The sequence below is a fragment of the Monocercomonoides exilis genome (assembly GCF_001643675.1).
Source record: "Monocercomonoides exilis strain PA203 chromosome Unknown scaffold41-876177, whole genome shotgun sequence".
Taxonomy (NCBI): Eukaryota; Preaxostyla; order Oxymonadida; family Polymastigidae; genus Monocercomonoides; species Monocercomonoides exilis.
The window spans coordinates 663,699-681,262 of NW_027150586.1; the positions used below are offsets into that span (position 1 = coordinate 663,699).

At 34.7% G+C, this 17,564-nt stretch overlaps 9 protein-coding genes across 9 annotated transcripts; 6 read left to right on the forward strand and 3 right to left on the reverse strand.

The window, feature by feature from the left end:
• Positions 1 to 730: 730 nt before the first annotated feature.
• MONOS_13186 (uncharacterized protein) lies at positions 731 to 1,042 on the forward strand (the record flags this gene model as incomplete). Its single annotated transcript, XM_067865867.1, has 1 exon — positions 731 to 1,042. The coding sequence occupies one exon, from the start codon at positions 731 to 733 to the stop codon at positions 1,040 to 1,042; it is 312 nt and encodes a 103-aa protein (XP_067722588.1).
• A 794-nt stretch (positions 1,043 to 1,836) lies between these two features.
• Positions 1,837 to 2,892, reverse strand: MONOS_13187 (uncharacterized protein; the record flags this gene model as incomplete). The annotated part of the gene is made up of 2 exons (XM_067865868.1): positions 1,837 to 2,580; positions 2,641 to 2,892. The coding sequence occupies 2 exons, from the start codon at positions 2,890 to 2,892 to the stop codon at positions 1,837 to 1,839; spliced, it is 996 nt and encodes a 331-aa protein (XP_067722589.1).
• A 2,086-nt stretch (positions 2,893 to 4,978) lies between these two features.
• MONOS_13188 (uncharacterized protein) lies at positions 4,979 to 5,575 on the forward strand (the record flags this gene model as incomplete). Its single annotated transcript, XM_067865869.1, has 2 exons — positions 4,979 to 5,078; positions 5,352 to 5,575. 2 exons carry the CDS (start codon positions 4,979 to 4,981, stop codon positions 5,573 to 5,575), a joined length of 324 nt encoding a protein of 107 aa, XP_067722590.1.
• Positions 5,576 to 6,510: 935 nt separating this feature from the next.
• MONOS_13189 (uncharacterized protein) lies at positions 6,511 to 8,318 on the forward strand. Its single transcript, XM_067865870.1, has 4 exons — positions 6,511 to 6,647; positions 6,721 to 6,791; positions 6,863 to 7,356; positions 7,416 to 8,318. Exons 2-4 carry the CDS (start codon positions 6,722 to 6,724, stop codon positions 8,151 to 8,153), a joined length of 1,302 nt encoding a protein of 433 aa, XP_067722591.1. The 5' UTR covers positions 6,511 to 6,647; position 6,721; the 3' UTR covers positions 8,154 to 8,318.
• Positions 8,319 to 8,474: 156 nt separating this feature from the next.
• Positions 8,475 to 9,320, forward strand: MONOS_13190 (putative protein UXT). Its single transcript, XM_067865872.1, has 4 exons — positions 8,475 to 8,593; positions 8,646 to 8,730; positions 8,779 to 9,043; positions 9,097 to 9,320. The coding sequence occupies exons 1-4, from the start codon at positions 8,569 to 8,571 to the stop codon at positions 9,142 to 9,144; spliced, it is 423 nt and encodes a 140-aa protein (XP_067722592.1). The 5' UTR covers positions 8,475 to 8,568; the 3' UTR covers positions 9,145 to 9,320.
• Positions 9,321 to 9,399: 79 nt separating this feature from the next.
• On the forward strand, positions 9,400 to 9,842 carry MONOS_13191 (uncharacterized protein; the record flags this gene model as incomplete). The annotated part of the gene is made up of 2 exons (XM_067865873.1): positions 9,400 to 9,408; positions 9,546 to 9,842. The coding sequence occupies 2 exons, from the start codon at positions 9,400 to 9,402 to the stop codon at positions 9,840 to 9,842; spliced, it is 306 nt and encodes a 101-aa protein (XP_067722593.1).
• Positions 9,843 to 11,108: 1,266 nt separating this feature from the next.
• On the reverse strand, positions 11,109 to 12,023 carry MONOS_13192 (uncharacterized protein; the record flags this gene model as incomplete). The annotated part of the gene is made up of 2 exons (XM_067865874.1): positions 11,109 to 11,854; positions 11,948 to 12,023. The coding sequence occupies 2 exons, from the start codon at positions 12,021 to 12,023 to the stop codon at positions 11,109 to 11,111; spliced, it is 822 nt and encodes a 273-aa protein (XP_067722594.1).
• Positions 12,024 to 12,445: 422 nt separating this feature from the next.
• On the reverse strand, positions 12,446 to 13,548 carry MONOS_13193 (uncharacterized protein; the record flags this gene model as incomplete). The annotated part of the gene is made up of 7 exons (XM_067865875.1): positions 12,446 to 12,491; positions 12,599 to 12,766; positions 12,850 to 12,933; positions 13,007 to 13,034; positions 13,094 to 13,142; positions 13,305 to 13,328; positions 13,543 to 13,548. The coding sequence occupies 7 exons, from the start codon at positions 13,546 to 13,548 to the stop codon at positions 12,446 to 12,448; spliced, it is 405 nt and encodes a 134-aa protein (XP_067722595.1).
• Positions 13,549 to 14,602: 1,054 nt separating this feature from the next.
• Positions 14,603 to 16,990, forward strand: MONOS_13194 (uncharacterized protein; the record flags this gene model as incomplete). Its single annotated transcript, XM_067865876.1, has 1 exon — positions 14,603 to 16,990. One exon carries the CDS (start codon positions 14,603 to 14,605, stop codon positions 16,988 to 16,990), a length of 2,388 nt encoding a protein of 795 aa, XP_067722596.1.
• Between the last annotated feature and the right edge of the window lie 574 nt (positions 16,991 to 17,564).

Below are 17,564 nucleotides of genomic sequence, written 5' to 3' on the forward strand. Positions count from 1 at the left end.
TGGCAAAGGATATGAAATCAAAATGCAACCAGCTGCGTTGATGGCGGAATTGTGATTGAAGCAACATCTTGAAATCAAGAAAATTCCAGTTCGTATCATGTAAAAAGGTCTTAAATAGCATGCAATGCCATATCCTTTAGTAATTTGACAGTCTTCAAATCTGTTGCAATAATAGAAATTTTTTGTCGTTGTATCAAGAATGCAAATTGCCCCACCATGATTGGAGCAACATTTACAAAAATTAGAAAAAACTATTTCATTATTAATGGAATTACTAATATATATTGCTCCCCCGTGATTATTTGCTTGATCATTTGAATTATCAATGTTTTCGAATGAGCAATGAGAGATATTTATCAAAACACATTGGATATGAACACAAATTGCACCTCCATGATCATTCGTGTGAGAATTTTTCCATTCACACCAAACAAACAAATGCTCTCCTGCAGTCTCAATAAAAGTCCTTTCAAGAGATAATGGGTTTTCTTCAGTTCCAGCATAACGAGTATTGGACGAACGATTACAAGAAAGAAAAGTGCTGTTCAACGAAGACAACGACGAGCAAGGGCAATTTATGGATTGAAACAGTCCACCATCATACACATCATTGACTGAGAAAAACGAGCAGCTGTGGATTGTTGTGTGATGATGAGCTGTTGATGCCGTGAAACGATTTCGAGATGGTCTCTCTGATTTGAAATTAGAAATGTTCTCAAAAACGGAATGAATGGCAGAAACGTGGGACATTGCTTCTGAAAAAAGAAATGGCAAAGACGAAATCATCATCGAGGAAAACGAACAATGCGACATTGTCAACAATCCACAGCAGGCAAATTGTGAAGTTGGGGAGGATTCCAGCAAAGGGGGAACAACAAATGTTGGTGAATCGCAGCAAAGGCTGATGTTGGACAAAGAAGCTGTGCTTTCTGCCAAAGAGATTGGGCACGATGACGAAAATGCCTTGAAACGAACTGAACAACGGACAATAGCAATCACCGATGAATGCCTGCAAATGAAAATTGGACTGTTTGAACACTGATAAAGTTCTGAACATGATATTTCCAACGAGGAATTGCTTTGAACAAAATGAATGAGAAGAGCATTTTTGAATCCGATTTCGAAACGATCTGAGGGCAATGGATGAAAGTGTCAGAAAAACAAAACAACAAATTGAAACAATATTGATAGCAAAAAACTCACCTTTATAACTTGCATTCAACTTTTTGTCTTCAGTGAAAGTGAAATCGTCATTTATCGTCAAAAGCTGATCATCTTCAATGCAACAAAGAAACGAAGCCAAATGCAAAATTACAAAACAATGAATTGGCTTCAAGAATCTCATTTGCTCTGCTGTTTCGAATCAGCAACAACAAATAAAGGCAATTTTCTTTTTTTGCAATTCCCAATAATTAAGTATGGGTAATCTCAAAATTGGTATTCCTTCATCAGATTTATCATTTGCATTGTTGTTAATATACAGACTTGCTAAATAAAAATTTTTCTCAGGCAATATTTCAGTAATTCAAGCGCAATAATTTCATTTTCCTTTTGAGATATAATTTTCATCTTATCATCACGAATTCTTCGTCAATTCTGATTAATTGTTTTTGAAAATAAAATCTGAAATGAAATTGTTCTCTTGATTCCAAGAATCGAATAAACCTTTTAAAAAAGTTCGATATCATGAGCACATTGTGTTTCTCACTCGCTTTCTTTCCCAATCACAACTGAGTAATATTCGTTTTTGAATGACAATCGATCATTGTTGAAAAGTGAAATGCAATGAACTGAGAAAAAACTTTTGAAGGGATGGGAAACATGCTTTTTTGAAGTTCAGAAAAGTGGATAATGCTCGTTGAATTCAATCAGCAATTTATTGGAGTGTGCCAATGTGATTTTGGACAAACTGATGATTTCATCTTGGAGTCCTTCCTCTTCAAATCTGTCATTAATCTCTCTTTTCGCTGTTAATCCTGCTTCTTCATGTTCACAATCTTTCTTTTTGCTCAGCCTCTTGTCGAGATGAAAAAATATTTTGATGCAGCTCCTTGCAATGTTGTTGTCCAATGTCGACTGACAAATCTCTTCCAAAGCAAACTCAATGGCCTCTCCTTTCAAAATGCTCTCAATTTCTAACGATGTGTTGTCGACCATGATTCCAATAAGATTCAACAGTGCTCGAAGCATTTCAGCATCATTCATCATTTTGACTCTGCACAGCTCAACAATGAATTGAACAAAATCTGAACAGTCTCCTCTTTTCCACTCTACACAATCAAAATATGAGTTCAGAATGTTGAACCATCGTTTCAGCACATGCACTTCCATCATCTTCCCAAGCTTTCTCTTCTCTTCCTCCAAATTCACATGCTTTGCCAACTCCTCCAATTCTCTCGTTGTCTCTTTCATCAAATGGAGCTCATCCACAATCACATCTTCCAAGCTTCCATCGTTATGAAATCTTTTTATCAGAAAATACCAGGCTGATTGATAGGCAAGTTGCGTCAGGTTGTGATGTTCCTGATAATTTCTGATGATTTCCTTTATTCTGTCCAGATACAACTCTTTTGCTATTCTCTAATTTCATGGTTGAACACAAAAACAAATTCATCACCAAAGAACGACAAATACTCACACCTTCTCCCAACCGATAGTACTCAACGAAAGCAAAGCCATCTCCACTTCTTTTTTTGTTTCTTTGTTTTCCTCCTTGTTAAAAGCAGCCTTCAGGAGACAGGGAACACACACCAACAGCAATTCCACTGAAAGGCCTGCATTCAGAATTACGCTGCTCGTACAAACATCCCCCAGAATCCTTTCATCCTTTTCAAATTCGTTCTTCTTCTCATATCTTTTCCTCAGTGAAGAACAAAAATAAAAAGTCATCATCTCTCAAGATCTTTGGCTCTTCAAAATATCCCCAAAGGCTCCAATGCAAAAATCTCGTACTCCAACCCCAACCTCAATCGCTTTCCATCCTCTTTTTTTTTTATTTTTTTATTGATTTTCTTTCCAACTACCGATTCCACAAACAAAAACAGTCTCTTTAAACCTCATTTTTTCCATTATTCCTCCAATTTCTTTGCTTCTCTCTCATTCTTCGTATCAAATGTTCTTCCAGATTCCTTCATTCAAATTGCTCTATTATTATTTCTACCTCATTTTTATTTTTATTCATCTTTAATTGCCCCAAATATACAAATTGAATTTTCTTGGTTTTTGATCCATAAGCATTATCTTCTTCTTCTTCACAACTGATTCTATCTTTCTAAGCCAAACTTCCAGCATCTGGTGTGCTCTTCCTTAAGATCGCTTTCTGTTCCATGGCCAGTTTCGTCTCATCACCACAAAACTGGCAGATCTTCACAAATAATACTTTTCTCTTTCCACTAGATTCATCAGTTGTTACGTGAGAAAGAGCGAGGATACAAGTTCTGGAGGAAGAGGCGGTGTTCTCATGATCGAGAACAATCAAGGCTCGCAAGTCTCAGAATTCTCCTTTTCCATCACCAATATCGTGTTTTAAGCCAACAAGGCCAGCGTCGGAAGAGATATGTATTTTGTGTGTGAATCCCTTGTCGCTTCTGTGAAAGAGCCCTTGTTCGCCTTCATGAGAAGCATCACTCAGAAAGACAACTCGATTGATGGACATGACAGAACAGAAGCAATTGGAATTTCGATTAAAAAATCTGTATCAACTGGCATACTGCTGACAATGCTTTGATATCAAGAATATTTTCCACGTATTCAATGTATTTCTGGCTATCAAAGACGTCCTGCAAGAGGACACAAAACGCGATGGGTTTTCTGAAGAAGGTGAAGAACGTTTGCAAATAATATTGAATAAGCAGACAAATTGTGAATTCATGTGCAAATGAAGGCATATTCGAAGAAATTTGAATAGATGGCGCACAAAAGAATAAGAAATTGACTCAAATATAATTTGATGGATTAATCTAACTTGTCTGCTGAAAATACTTCTGTTTCATAGAATTTTCCTTTTTAAAAATGAATTTTCCTCTAAATCGCTTTTTTTCATCGTTTCATCTTTGATTGCTTGTTGAAGTCCCATTGCATTGAAAAATCTGAAGAACATCATTTCAATCATTTTTTTCATCCAAGAATTGTCTTGATAATATGTTCGTTTCATCTGATCCTCTTTCATCTACCAAATGAAAACAGCAAAGCCGTCCTCCTTTTTTGATGGCGCTCCTACTGATCGTCTTTTCTTGGGCTTAAAAAGAATAACTTCCATATCCTTATTTCTTCATCAGAACATCTGTGTTTGAATAAAAGTTCCTTTCGCATCTCTTCATATTAATGAAAGAAAAGATATGAAGAAGAATTCGAGGAGAGTTGAATGAAACGAATACAAAAACATTTTTTGTTTCCAATCGAAAAATAAGAAGAAGAAAAAGAAGAAGAAGAAGAAGAAGAAGAAGAAGAAGAAGAAGAAGAAGAAGAAGAAGATTGAGAAAAAGAAGAAGAAGAAGAAAAAGAGAAGAAAAAGAAAAAGAAAAAGAAAAAGAAAAAGAAAAGGAGGAGGAGGAGGAGGAAGGAGAAGAAGAAGGAGAAGAAGAAGGATAAGAACAAGAAGATGACTGCAACTGCATTTGAATCTGAGTGTGTGCCTGTCTGTTCATTGCGCTGTTCATTGCATCAGCCACAAAACGAGAGCAGTGCGAAATGAATGGATCATTCAATGAGGCACTTTGCTCACTCACATTCTTCTCTTTCTGCTTCCCTCTCTCTTTTGCGTTCTCTTTCTCTTTAGCTTTTGTTTTCTCGTTGTTGTTGTTGTTGGCATTTTCGTTCCCATTCTCATTCTGCATCTTCTGAACGTCTTTCTCCTTCTCCCTTTCCCTTTCCTTATTCTTGTTCTTGTTCTTCATCTGTTGCTGATTCATCATCATCATCTGCTGCTGCTGCCTCATTTCATTCATCTTCTGCTGTTTAATGTCTCCATTCTGAACAAATGAAAGAGTTCTCTTTGTTTGTGGAGAAGAAAGAAGATAAGGAGAAGACAGAAACATCGATGTGGAAGGAGAAGGCGATGGCGAAGAGGCAAAAAGCTGGTTTTGAGACCAAAAAGAGGAAGGTTGGAAGGAAGAGAAGGAAGAGAAGGAAGAGAAGGAAGAGAAGGAAGAGAAGGAGGAGGAAGAGAAACAACATTAGAAGAAGAAGAAGAAGAAGTTGAAGGAACAGAAGAAGAATTATTATTCATATCAATCTTTTGATTTTCTCTCTTTCAATTTCTTCTCCTTCTCCTCCTTCTCTTCCTTCTCTTTTGTCTTTTCCATTTTCTCCTTCACAATCCTCATCTTCTTTCTCTTCTTTCTCGTTTTCAGAGCCAGCTGAGAAGGATAATGAAGAAAGAGAAGAAGAGGAAGAAGAGGAAGAAGAGGAAGAGGAAGAGGAAGAGGAAGAGGAAGAGGAAGAGGAAGAGGAAGAATTTTTGAATGTTATTGTTTTCGATGCCTGTAAGGTGTTCATCACAAAGCAGCTCAAATGCAGAAATGAAGTGAACTTTTCATCTGAAAATGATGTTGATGCAAAAACGATGGATTGTTGAGACATTCGAAAAGAGGCCCTTTCATTCTTTAACGCATTTTCATCACGCTGATATTGCTGAAGCAAAAAGGGAGAGTTTCTGAATAGCCTGATGAACGCCTCATTTCCACAAGAGCATCTTCATTTAGAAAACAAAAGTGTTTGCCATTCATCTTCATTCTGATGTTGCAGAAGCTGAAATGTCGGCCAATTCCTTCCATATTGAAAACGTCAATGCTTTTGGTCTCTAAAGAAGAAGGAAAATAATAATTCAGGCATTTTTTTCATTGCTCCTTGGTTACAGAGTCTTCTCCAAAAAATTCCTTTTCCAATCTCTTTTCATCCGAGGCAAATGTTTTTTGCTGCCAGCAATGCTCAATCACCCACATAGAAAAGGATGAACAAAACGCATCACCGAACTCTTATCAAGCGCAAAGCCAGGCAGCTTGGCCAGTGCGAAACCAATTTTGATCGTTTTGCTTCAAATAATCCATTTTTTGAAGGCCCATGATGCTTTTGCAATTGAACCATCCAACCTTGTTCTCCTGCCATTCGTTTGGTTTTTTTTTTTGTAAAGAATTGTAAATGATTTTTTGCTTGTTTTATCCATTTCTATTTTGGCATTTTTCACTTCTTTTGTCTTCAGCAATCACTTGAATCCTTTTGGATGAAAATAGAAACCGCAAAATAAAACAACCAACGAGTCACTTCAAGAATGCAAGCATTAGCTGTTCTTTGGTTTTCGACAAAACAATCAAGAACTCAAAAAAGTCATGTAACTCTTCTTCTCAATCCTTTTGCTTGATTGCAGTTTTCCTCTTCCAACAAGTTCCATTTCTATATCGTAAATAAATTTGATTCCAAAACGGGAAGAAACCAATTTCATGGAGCATCATGAATCGAATAACAATTCTCCATTTGTTTTTGATGAATATTTGTTGGTTTGATCAACAAGAAACAAAAAATTGGTATTTTTTGTCTCGTTCAGCTAAATCAGGCTATTTACATTGAAACCGTTTCCAAATCATTATTAATAAAGCAAAACAATTTGGATAGCGACTGTAACCTTCTCAATTTGTTGGATCATTATCGATGTTTGATGTTTATTTGATTTTGCTTAATTGTTGGGTATATTCGTTGCGAATGGATTGCATTTTAAATAAACAGAATGGAAGAATTCATTGCTGGTAGAACCGAAGACAGAAATCGAGAGATGGCCCCAAAGGAAAAGTTTTCAAGTATGTTCATTTTTCACTGTTTTTTCAAAGGCTCATGGCTTTTATCATTTGGGGGAAATTTGTTTCTTTAGAATTGTTTGAGGAATTGAAAAGCTGTAGCGTTTCAGAACAAAAAGAGAAAATTAAAGAAATGAACAGATTGATGGAAGAAATGAATAAAGAGGAACTTAAATATGTTTGCACAACAGAACTGTTCAATAAAATCGATCAAATGATTGAAGAAGAGAAACTGACGATGGAAAATGCAATCTTGCTGTTGAAGCATATGGGATATTGCAACATGCTATTAAACATGATAAACTTAAGTTTTATGGATTCATCATTGAGTCTTGGATTTGTGAAGATGATTGTAAAAGAAGATAAGAAAAAAGAGGAAAGAAACGAAAAGCTTCTTACTGAACTTTGTGAATGCTATCTTTTGTTTAACGTTGGAACTTCATCACAATTGATATCTGTTTGCGTTCCATGTCTGTTGAAAGCTTCATTGAAGAAAGATGAAAACGAGGAAGCTCAAAAAGAGAAGGAAATGGCTTTGTTGGCTTTGTGCAACATGAACGTGTATAACGTTTGGGCATTTCTGTTTCCTTTTTGACTTTATTGATATTTTTTTAAATATTTGAATAGAAAGTTGAAATAGCTCTTTATCTGAATGAAATCAAAGAAATCATTCAGTATCATCAGAAACATCGGAATCTGACGCGACTTGCCTACCAGTCTGCTTGGGGTTTTTTAATGACAGAATTTTTCAACGACAAAAGCCTGGAAGAAGTTATTACGAATGAGCTGCATTTTGCGAGAGAGGTAGAAAGCGAACTGGATGGACTGATGCAAAGCGTGGATTGGAAGAAGAAAGAAGAAGAGATGGAGAAAACAGAAAGGAAAGCAATGAATATTATTTCGAGATGGATCCGCTCGATTTGTCATTACTTCTACTCATGTCATTTGTGGAATGAAGAATGTGTTGAGCTTATCAGCCGCATTGTTGATGTGCTTCTTGCATCAAGAGATAATCACAGTGAAATAGGTGAGGAATACATTCAATCATTTATTGTAGTTGCGAAAAATGGAGCTGTGATATTTGATGTCTTGCTGAAAAGTGGTGCAATTGATGCTGCTTTTGAGGAGATTCAGCGGCGAACGTTGAATAGAGTAATGACATCTGAAATCTTGAGATTTTTTCATTTGATTTCAATGCGGTTGAAAGAAAAGGAGGATGGTGAAATGGAAGAAGCGAAAAGAAAAGAGTTGAAAAGGAAAATATTTGAAAAGATGGAAGAAGAGGGATTCGAAGATATCATTACAAGCTTTTTTGAAAAGTTTAGTTACATTTTTGCAAATCATGACGTATTTATTTATCTTTGAATATTTCTGATTATATTGTAAATGTTTATGGAAATGGAGTACTATGAATATCGTTGAACAGAAATTCTATTCTTATTTCTTTTTGTTTCATTTCAGAAGATGAAGAATATTCTTTTGAGAGGTTTGTTTTCCATATTTTGATGAAATTTAAAAAATTAAATGCAATGATTTTGGCGAGCATTTTTTTTTCAGAAATAATATTTCAATTTTTTTTCACTCAAATAAAAAAAAATAAATAAAAATTTAAAAAAATAAAAATAAAAATAAAAATAAAAATAAAAATAAAAATAAATAAATAAAAAAATTTACAATATTCCCAACATTAAATATAAATTTTAAGCAATTTTTTTTCCCCGTTTTTGCAAGCAGAGAAAAGGAAAAAATTTTTTCATTATCGGCTTAACATTATATTAGAATGGAAATTGGAAATTTAAAAAATTGTTTGCATTATTTATAACGAATTTGACTCGAGTTTCATTTATCTTCATGTAGACGAGATTCTTCACGAAAAAATGACGAAGGATCTTCGAATTTTGCTTGAAAAGCGAGATAAGGTGTTTGAAGAAATAGCAAAATTGTATGTTTGTTATTTATGGATGAATTTAAAAGTCTTTTTTGTTTTTAGTGAAGATCTACGGACTATTGTATTACATTTTCAAAACAATTCAATGAAGGAATTAAAAACACTGACAGATATTGGTGGAAATATTTTATGTGAAGCGAAAGTTCCAGATCTCTCGACACTCATGGTTGATGTTGGTTTTGGAACATGCGTTGAAATGACTCATACAGAAATACTTTCATATATGCCAAAGAAAATTTCCATTTTGACTGCAAGTGTTGCAGACCTTGAAAGTAAAATTGTAACTCAACAGACTAACATTAGAATTGTATGAGCTTTTATTATTTATTAAAAATTTTCAAAATTTGATCAAATGAAAAGGTTACTGCAGGAATGGCCGAAATGAAAAGAGAATTAAAATGCACGTGATTTATGTGTTATTATTAGTATTATGTCAAAAAAAAATATCATACTCATTTTAATTCTGCTTCTGAAACAACTATTTTGGGGATAATTTTTTCATAAATGAAAAAATCCACGCTTTGTTCGTATTTATTTGACCTACATATTTCAATGCATGCAACCCAATAACACAAAAAAAGAAATTGAATTGAAATTTATATAAATAATTTATTTTGATTTTTGTGAGCAAGCAAGATATTTATGGAAATAACAAAAGAAGAAATGAGAAAGGTTTGACTGAGATCATTGCTTTCATTTAAAAATACGATGAATAGGAAAAGAAGTGAAATAGAACTATCTGTGCTGCTGATGAAGTTTTGATATTATTCGTGATGATTATTCACATAATAATATTTAATGCGTAAAAGAAAAATTACTCATTTGAGCAGAAAGAGAAAAAAACAGCGATTTTCATTAGAAGCACAGAATTCAATACATGTGCATATTCGTCTTCAAAGCCAAGATTGATGCAAGTGGAGTCTGGAACTGAGGTTCCTCAATCTGCTTATCTGTACAATTTCGGCACTGCTGATTCCATCACAAAAGGAAGCAGAGATCCGAGAGCCATTCAAGACGTCTCACTTCATTATGTGTGTGGGAGTAATGCTGGGCTATGTGATGAGACAGAAGGTAAACATCTGGGATATGTGGAGGATGGTGTTTGAGCTGGTGACTGAGCGGGTTCTGTTTCCGGGGAAGACAAAAAACGAGAAGCTGAAACCGATTTCAGGAGTTAAAGTGAGTGCTGCCAAACAAGCTGAGGAGCAAAGGGAACGATCAGCTTGAGAACAGGTATTTTTCCTTTGCCAGAAAGCTCCTTGAGCGTATCTTCAATCCAGTTGTGAAGGAGAAGATCACAAAGGTGATGGCTTATTCAAGCCTTCGCTGAAAATTTCGCAATATGCTGTAAGAAGATTAACATTTTTCTCTACTCTCTGATTCGTCTGGAACCAGAGCATCTGACACAGAAAGTGAGAAAACAAGAGAAGGCGAACTGCTCCTGAGCGGCGTTGTGTCGTCCATCGCTGTGGTTGATGCGTATGATGCAGTCACCTACGAGGCATCCGAAGGATCAATCACAGACGCGTTGAATGATGAAAGTGATAACTGATCATCCACTGCCGCCTTCTTCTCTTCGCTTCTCAACCTCAGGAATGGAGAAGCGGACAAAGATTACTAAAGGCGCTGAGCGAAGATACAACTACTGAGCTGCCCCTTCCACAAGAATCTTTTTTTGGATTTCACACCACGTCTGCCGGCAGCATTATCGGAGATACGAACACCATGTCTTCATTCAAAGAAAACAATGTGGGTCATCCGTAAAAGCTCGCTGTTATTATGCAGCAAGAAAGGATGAAGCAGAACGTTTTCAGACTTATCACAGAAATAAGAAAAAAAGAAAAGCGAAGATGTTTCATGAAAAGAATGCTTCAATAAATATGAATAATGATTTTATCCAAAGATGAGCAATTTTATAATCAGTTTTATCGATTTCATTGTGTGCTTTTCAAAATACACTTTTTTCATTCAGTTGAAATATCAATCGTTTGTTTGATGCTCTGGACATCTCTTGCGATATTGATAAATATTTGTCACAAAACTCTATAATAAATAATTGAAATCTTGTTTCTCAAACGGATATTTTTGAACTGGCATTTTTGATTGGAATCAATGAAAATGTCAAAAAAAATAATCATACATTTCTCAAATTGAGCTTTCTTTCGTAAGATTATTTTGCGACTTTCGGAGTTACAGTGCTCAAAAAAGAAAAAATTGCAATTTCAAAACAAGCAAAGTTGAACAGAAAAAGAAAATAAAAACTGACGTTGAAAACTGAAAACAAAATTTGCTTCAAATGAAAAGAAAAACTCTTTGTCTCTATGAAATAACAAAATGAATGGAAAAACTCTTAATATCTGAACAAGGAAATTTCACAGAATCAAATAAACTACAACAATAACTAACACAAATAAACACTTGAAAAACGAAGTGTTCATGTGCTTGAAGAGCTTGACTGCAAAAGTTTCTGTTTTGTCGGCAAAGCTTTCCCACCAATTGGGATCCGAGCCTTTAAGCCTTGCATAATAATCTCTTCGTATTTTCAATGCTTTTTCAGTTTCAAGCCTATCCACCCAAAATTGTGATACTGTTTTTCTCATGTTCACTGCTTTTCCCACTAGCTTCCATGCATTTTTTTTATATTGCTCTTCAAATCCAACAATAGCCTCGCCCTTTAAAAGCTTGCGCAATCCAAGTTTCATTCTCAGCCACTCAAATTTCTGAATTGCAAAATAATATCTACTATCAATCTCTTCGTTCCACAATTCCACTTCCAATTCTTCACGCATTCCTTTTGAGTCATCAGGAATACATAACAATTCAAAAATCACAAAAGGAACAATCAAAGAAGCAATGCAAAATCCAAAATGCAGCTTTATTGAGCCATCCAGCTTCAGCGGGACCAGAATCAGAAACGGAAGCACAACTACGCTGAAGACTGCCACTCCAAGTAATATAAGTTCTTCGTCAAAAGAATTCAATTTTTCATTAAACCTTCTTCCAGTACATCCCATTGCAAAGAAACGGGCAAAGAGAATCAATGCGCTCCAAATTGTTAGAGAAAATATAGTTCTCCACTTGAGCGATGTCAGGCTCACTAAAACTCGATAAATGTGTGCTGTTTAACATCACGCGATGAATTTGACAAGAAAGAAAGAAAAAGGAAAAAATTATTTTTCAAAAATTTTTTAATTTAACAGTCAGATCAAACCGTCTGCTTTTAGCGAAGCAATCACCAAAAAGAGCAGCATAAGACCAGCTGAAATGACATCCAACAGCAAAAACATGTACTTCGAAACTGAAGCTGCTTGCTTAAATTCACACACAATCAGAACTGCAAGCAGCAGTAGCAAGCACAAAATATGGCCATATGAACGCAAATATTGAAACGTTCTTCCAAAAATAGTCGAAATACACCACAGTCAATTGAATCACTCCATTTAAAATATTAATTGGATCAATCGTTTCAGTTTTTTTTAACAGAAATAAATTGATATAATACACTAAGCAATACGATCCAATCAGAAGCGTTGAAAATGTCAAAGTGTCTGTGAACGACTTTTTGGCAGCTTCCCCGTTCGCTCTCGCTCGAAAAGCAATTTCACTTTTCCTCGAGAAACTGAGCAATCCAAGTACTATCAAAATTTCTGATATATATCGCAAAACAGAACAAATCGATGTTTTAAGCTTCGATTGCTTCAGCCTTTTCCTATTCTCCCCAGAGATCCGTGGAAAATCTCGTATGTGTGCCAACTCTTTGTATATTCTAAATGCAACAGAGAATGTTCACACAAAATACACAAATTAAAGATTAATAACCAGTCAAAGAATAAAAAATGTTAAATTGTTTCAGAACACAAACTGCAATGTCTCCTTCCATCCCTTTGCGCTCACCCCGTATTTGTAGCTCTCTTTCCAGTCTTCTTCCGAACGAGGGTTAAAAAAATAAATATATTGAAATGCACATTCTGGCAGAAGGCAAATCTTGTGCATGAAGGGAATTATTGCTCTGCACTTTATTCTTGCACATCTGTACAACCAGTGGGAAGAGGCAATACAAAGTGTCAAATGTTGATTCTTTCTTTGAAAAAATGAAAAAAATCAAATTCAAACTCTTCCGTTTTTGAGAGGATATTGAATCTGCGATTCACCTGAGACAACGAAATAATCGTTGAAAAGTTGCATTTCCCAAAGATTCTATTTGCAACGATCATACGCAAAAAAAGCAAATCTTGTTTCATCAATAGATTTCATGAATAAAAACTCAAACATCTTCAAAATATCATCGGGAAGGCTGCCTGAATAAAAAGATTTCAAAACATAAAATATTGCAAATGAAGCACATCCGCACCTAAACATGCATCGACAGCACCCTTGGAAGAGCTTTCTCTCATTTCCATGAAAAACTGTATTAATAATTTATGGGTATTTTTTCAAAAAAAAATCAAAAAAGAATTGGAATGCACTTTCTTTTTGATAAAAGTGCGTATTATAACAAAATGTCAATCTATTCAAAAATCTTGCAACAAATATGTTTCATTCCTTGTTTCATCAAAAATCATTCAAACAATTACTATTTCATCGACCAATCTCTATTTTTGCGAAAATGAATAAATATTATTTTTCATTTTTCATTCACTATTGCTTGTGAATGTCTGACTTCATATGTTTTTCACTATCTGAAGATTATCAAATGGAATAATTCAACATTGAGGTGATTGAAAAGAATATTCAATTGGAAACAACATTTTTGAAATGTTAAAAATAGGATTTTCTGAATAAAATAATTTTGAAAATCATGAAAACATTCATCAAACACAATAGAGGTGTTCATCATATGTGATATTACTGGACTTGCAGCATTTCTGTTTTCAGATACGTTCACATCACGCACAACTTTGTATTTGGAGGCACATCAATTTGCTGAAGCATCAAGATTTAATCCGTCATTCTTGTTGATATTCATGAAACTGCCAACGCAAAATCATGAGAATGGTTTTTGAAATAGGTCGATTTTTAAGAATGCTCATTCCACATGTCGTAATTGCGTTCCATTTTTTGTTTCACATCCTCTAAGTGTTTAACAATGAACAACGGTTCGCATAAGATGAGACAGATGAGACAGAACAGAATTTGGAGCATATGGAAGATCGAAACTCTTTAGGAAACAAAAACACATCAACATTGATTTTAAAAAAATATCGCAACGAAATGGTTCATAAGGTTATGCGATCGACGAGTCAAGTCAAAGATTCTGATTTATAAAAAAATAGATAAAAATATTTGTTATATTGATTCCGGTGGAAAGAACAAGATAATAAATTGTTATTTTCTGACGAGGTTGTGATCAATACACAATAGATAATGTTTTTAAAACTTTATAATTTCTGTTGTCCACATTTGTTGTGAAAGAAATAATACTTGAGTCAAAGAATTATCCTCAGGAGTTTCTGTAACGATGAAAAAGGAAATCATTCATGTTTATTGCAGGAAAACCAATAGTGAAACATTTTTTCTTGATTTTTCTTTTTTCGTTTTTCATCAATGAAACAATTTCTCTCGGCAAACTTAATCGAATCTTTTCAACTTTCATTTGATAAATGGGTTTTCAAAATATATTTTGGGCGTTAACTTTTTTTCAATTCATATATCACTTGATATTCAAAAAGGTGCATGTGATACGATATGTGTATTGTCCAATGATTGAACTAACTTTTTGAATGATCTTTGGATGATGAGGAAACCATTTATTGCATTCTGTTTTCTATATGTTAAGGATTTGTTGATCTATTTTGATATTGACATTGAAACATCAACACTCATGCTCTTTGTTTTTCTGATTTTCACATTTGCAATTTCACAACAAATGGATGAAGGAAAACCATATACAGTTTATGTGAAGCAAAGTGGAAGTGAAACCCACACTGGAACAGAGATCGGTCAGGAAAGGAAATCATTGAAAAGTGCATTTGATCTTTTGGGAGATGATGAAGCATGTAAGATCTATGTTGTGAATGATACAACTGCATTCACAGCAGAAGCAGTTCAATTCAACAAAAACCAAGGAATCAGCATTGAAGGAGTTAATAGTGATGGAAATGAAAACACAATTGTTGCAATTGATTGTGATGTGAATCCTAATGGAGATCTATTCACTTGTGATGGAGTTACAGAATTCAAATATCTGGCATTCCATTTTCCCGCATCTTTAGGTGGATCATTCAATGTTGCGTTGATAAAAGGAACTTCTGGAGAATTAACTATTAAAAACTGTCAATTTATTCGGCCAACAACAAGTGTGGGAACTGTGAATTATTTCCTTGTGTGTGTGGAGAGCGGAAATTTAATTATGGATTCAGCGGAGTGCACTGATGATAGTCGCACAGTTGCGTTTGAAAGTGGTATTTTTTATATAAGTGCAAGAAATACTGTTTCATTGACGAATGTGACTTTGAAAAAAATTTCGAATGCCTATTCATTTGTTTTCATAGGTGGAAACGATGGCTCCAAGTTGGATATTTCTCTAAATAATTGTTCATTCACTGAATGTCACAGCAAGAGATCGTCAATTTTGTCCGTTTTGATCAACAACAGTGAAAGCACGTTCACAGTGGGAGATGGGGGTGTAACATCTTTCACTTCATGCAGTTGCATGACAAACAATTCTTATTATTCAGGAGTATTTTATTTGTCAATGCTTGATATATCTTCAGCATCCCCACTAAAGTGGCCAACAGATGGAAAGAACCTGGTATTTCAGAATTGCTCAGCGAGCGATTCTAACAGAAAGAGAAACACTGGGTTATGCTTGCTCATGAAAAATATACATCATTTGGCAGATGCAGCTCATGCAATGAAGGCAAGTTTTGCAGCCAATTACACACGAAAAGACAATTCTTGGTTTGTTGCTGGATATGACCATGAAAATGGTGAATTGTGTGATTTCACAACTTTGTTTTTTGATCCTATTCCCAAAAAACCAGACAATCTGACAAGAGCATTTGTGAAGAATGGAGGAAAAGGAAATGGAATCAATATTAATTCAGCAATCAACAGCTTAAAGGAGGCTTATGATTTCTTGGAAAAGAGTGGGAAATGTTTCATTGACGTTGTCAAAACATCTGATCCAATCAAAGCAGAAGATATAAGTTTCAGCATTAACAATGGAATAGCAATTGAAGGAGTGAATGACAATGGAGAAGGAAATACAGAAGTGGCAATTGATTGTGATGTTTCTGTTTCATCAATTCTCTTTTCTTGCCAGAGAGTTGTGGAATTCAAGTATTTGGCATTCCAGTTCTCTTCAACAGAAAAGAATTGGGACTCATTGATCAGTGCAGGATCAGGTTCAATCTCATTGAAAATATCAACATGTCGATTTGTCAGAATTGAATCACAATCACAAGAAGGAATGGTTTCAAATGCTGATGGAAACAGCCCCTTGGCAAGCAGTCTTGTGAGTGTGATATCTGGAAGTGTGGAAATGGACACTGTGAAATGCACAGATGAGACCTCATTTGTGACATTCTCTTCATCACCATTTTCATTTTCTGGAGCCAGCCTGGTGTCATTGAGGGGAATGGACATCAGCAAAGTGAATGTGGAAAGTGGAGCAGCAATCAGCATCAGAGATAAAAGTGATTCATCTTCGAAGGTTTTAATCGAAGGACTGAATGTTCAAGAAGTGAAATCTGAGAAAGGAGCAGCAGCAGGGTTGGATATCACCCTCAGTTCAGAAGAATCAAGAGTGGCCATTGGAAGGGGAAGCAAATGCTCATTCAAGTCATGTTCAGCACCAGAAGGGAAATCAGGAGCAATAATCATTGACATGCCCAAAGCCACATCGAATCTCAAACTCCCTTCAGAACACAACCTGGAGATCGACAGTTCAAACACCGCTGGCTCAAAAACAACTTCACTGTTCATCATTGCCCCAGACTTCGACAAGTTCTGCAAACAAGAAGATGCCTTTGCGTTTGCGAATGATTATGATGAATCGACATCTGGGTGGATTGAGGGAGCAAAAGACGCAGAATCAGAGCCTGAGGATGTGTATGAGAAGTATGTGAAAGTGAGACAAGAGAAACTGAAAGAACAAAACAAAAAGAATAAAACAGGGATCATTGTTGCCATTGTTGTTCCAATTGTTGTTGTGGTTGCAGTTGTGGTGATTGTGATTGTTGTTGTTGTTGTGAAGAAAAGAAGATCAAAAAATGAAGAGAACAACGGAAAGGAACAAGAAATGAATGATTGATTATAAAAGGATCTTTCATTCATCTTCTTAATCAACATTTGTTCTTGTATTTCTATGTGTATTCATTTGTATATTGTTATCATGCTTTATTTTTTCTTTTTCAATTTGTTTAACTGTTTTTTTCAAATATATTCTAACCTTGTTTGAAACATATCACCAGATATATTTCATTATGAATACGAAAAAATACCTAATCCATCTTTTATGTGATTATTGCAGATACAATTATGTATGTTTTTATTAATATGAAGAATTTTCTGTTTCTTTTGAGAAATCAAGAAAATAACATTTCAAAAAAAATAAATCATATCGATAACAAAAATAGTAATTCTTTTGTTATTGTTTTTAGTTGACAATAATTGTTTAAAGAAAAAGCACAATAAAAGAATGGATATTTCTTAACAATTGATTATTAAACATAATTTTTTCAACAATTCTTTAAATTTAATCAAAGAAATTAATTAACAGTCAAAACGAAAAAAATTGAAGATTCTTGTTTTCAAACAGCATCCACATAACTTGAAATTGTTTGTCCAAATAAGCAATCAGGAAAAGAAGAACACAATCTAAATTA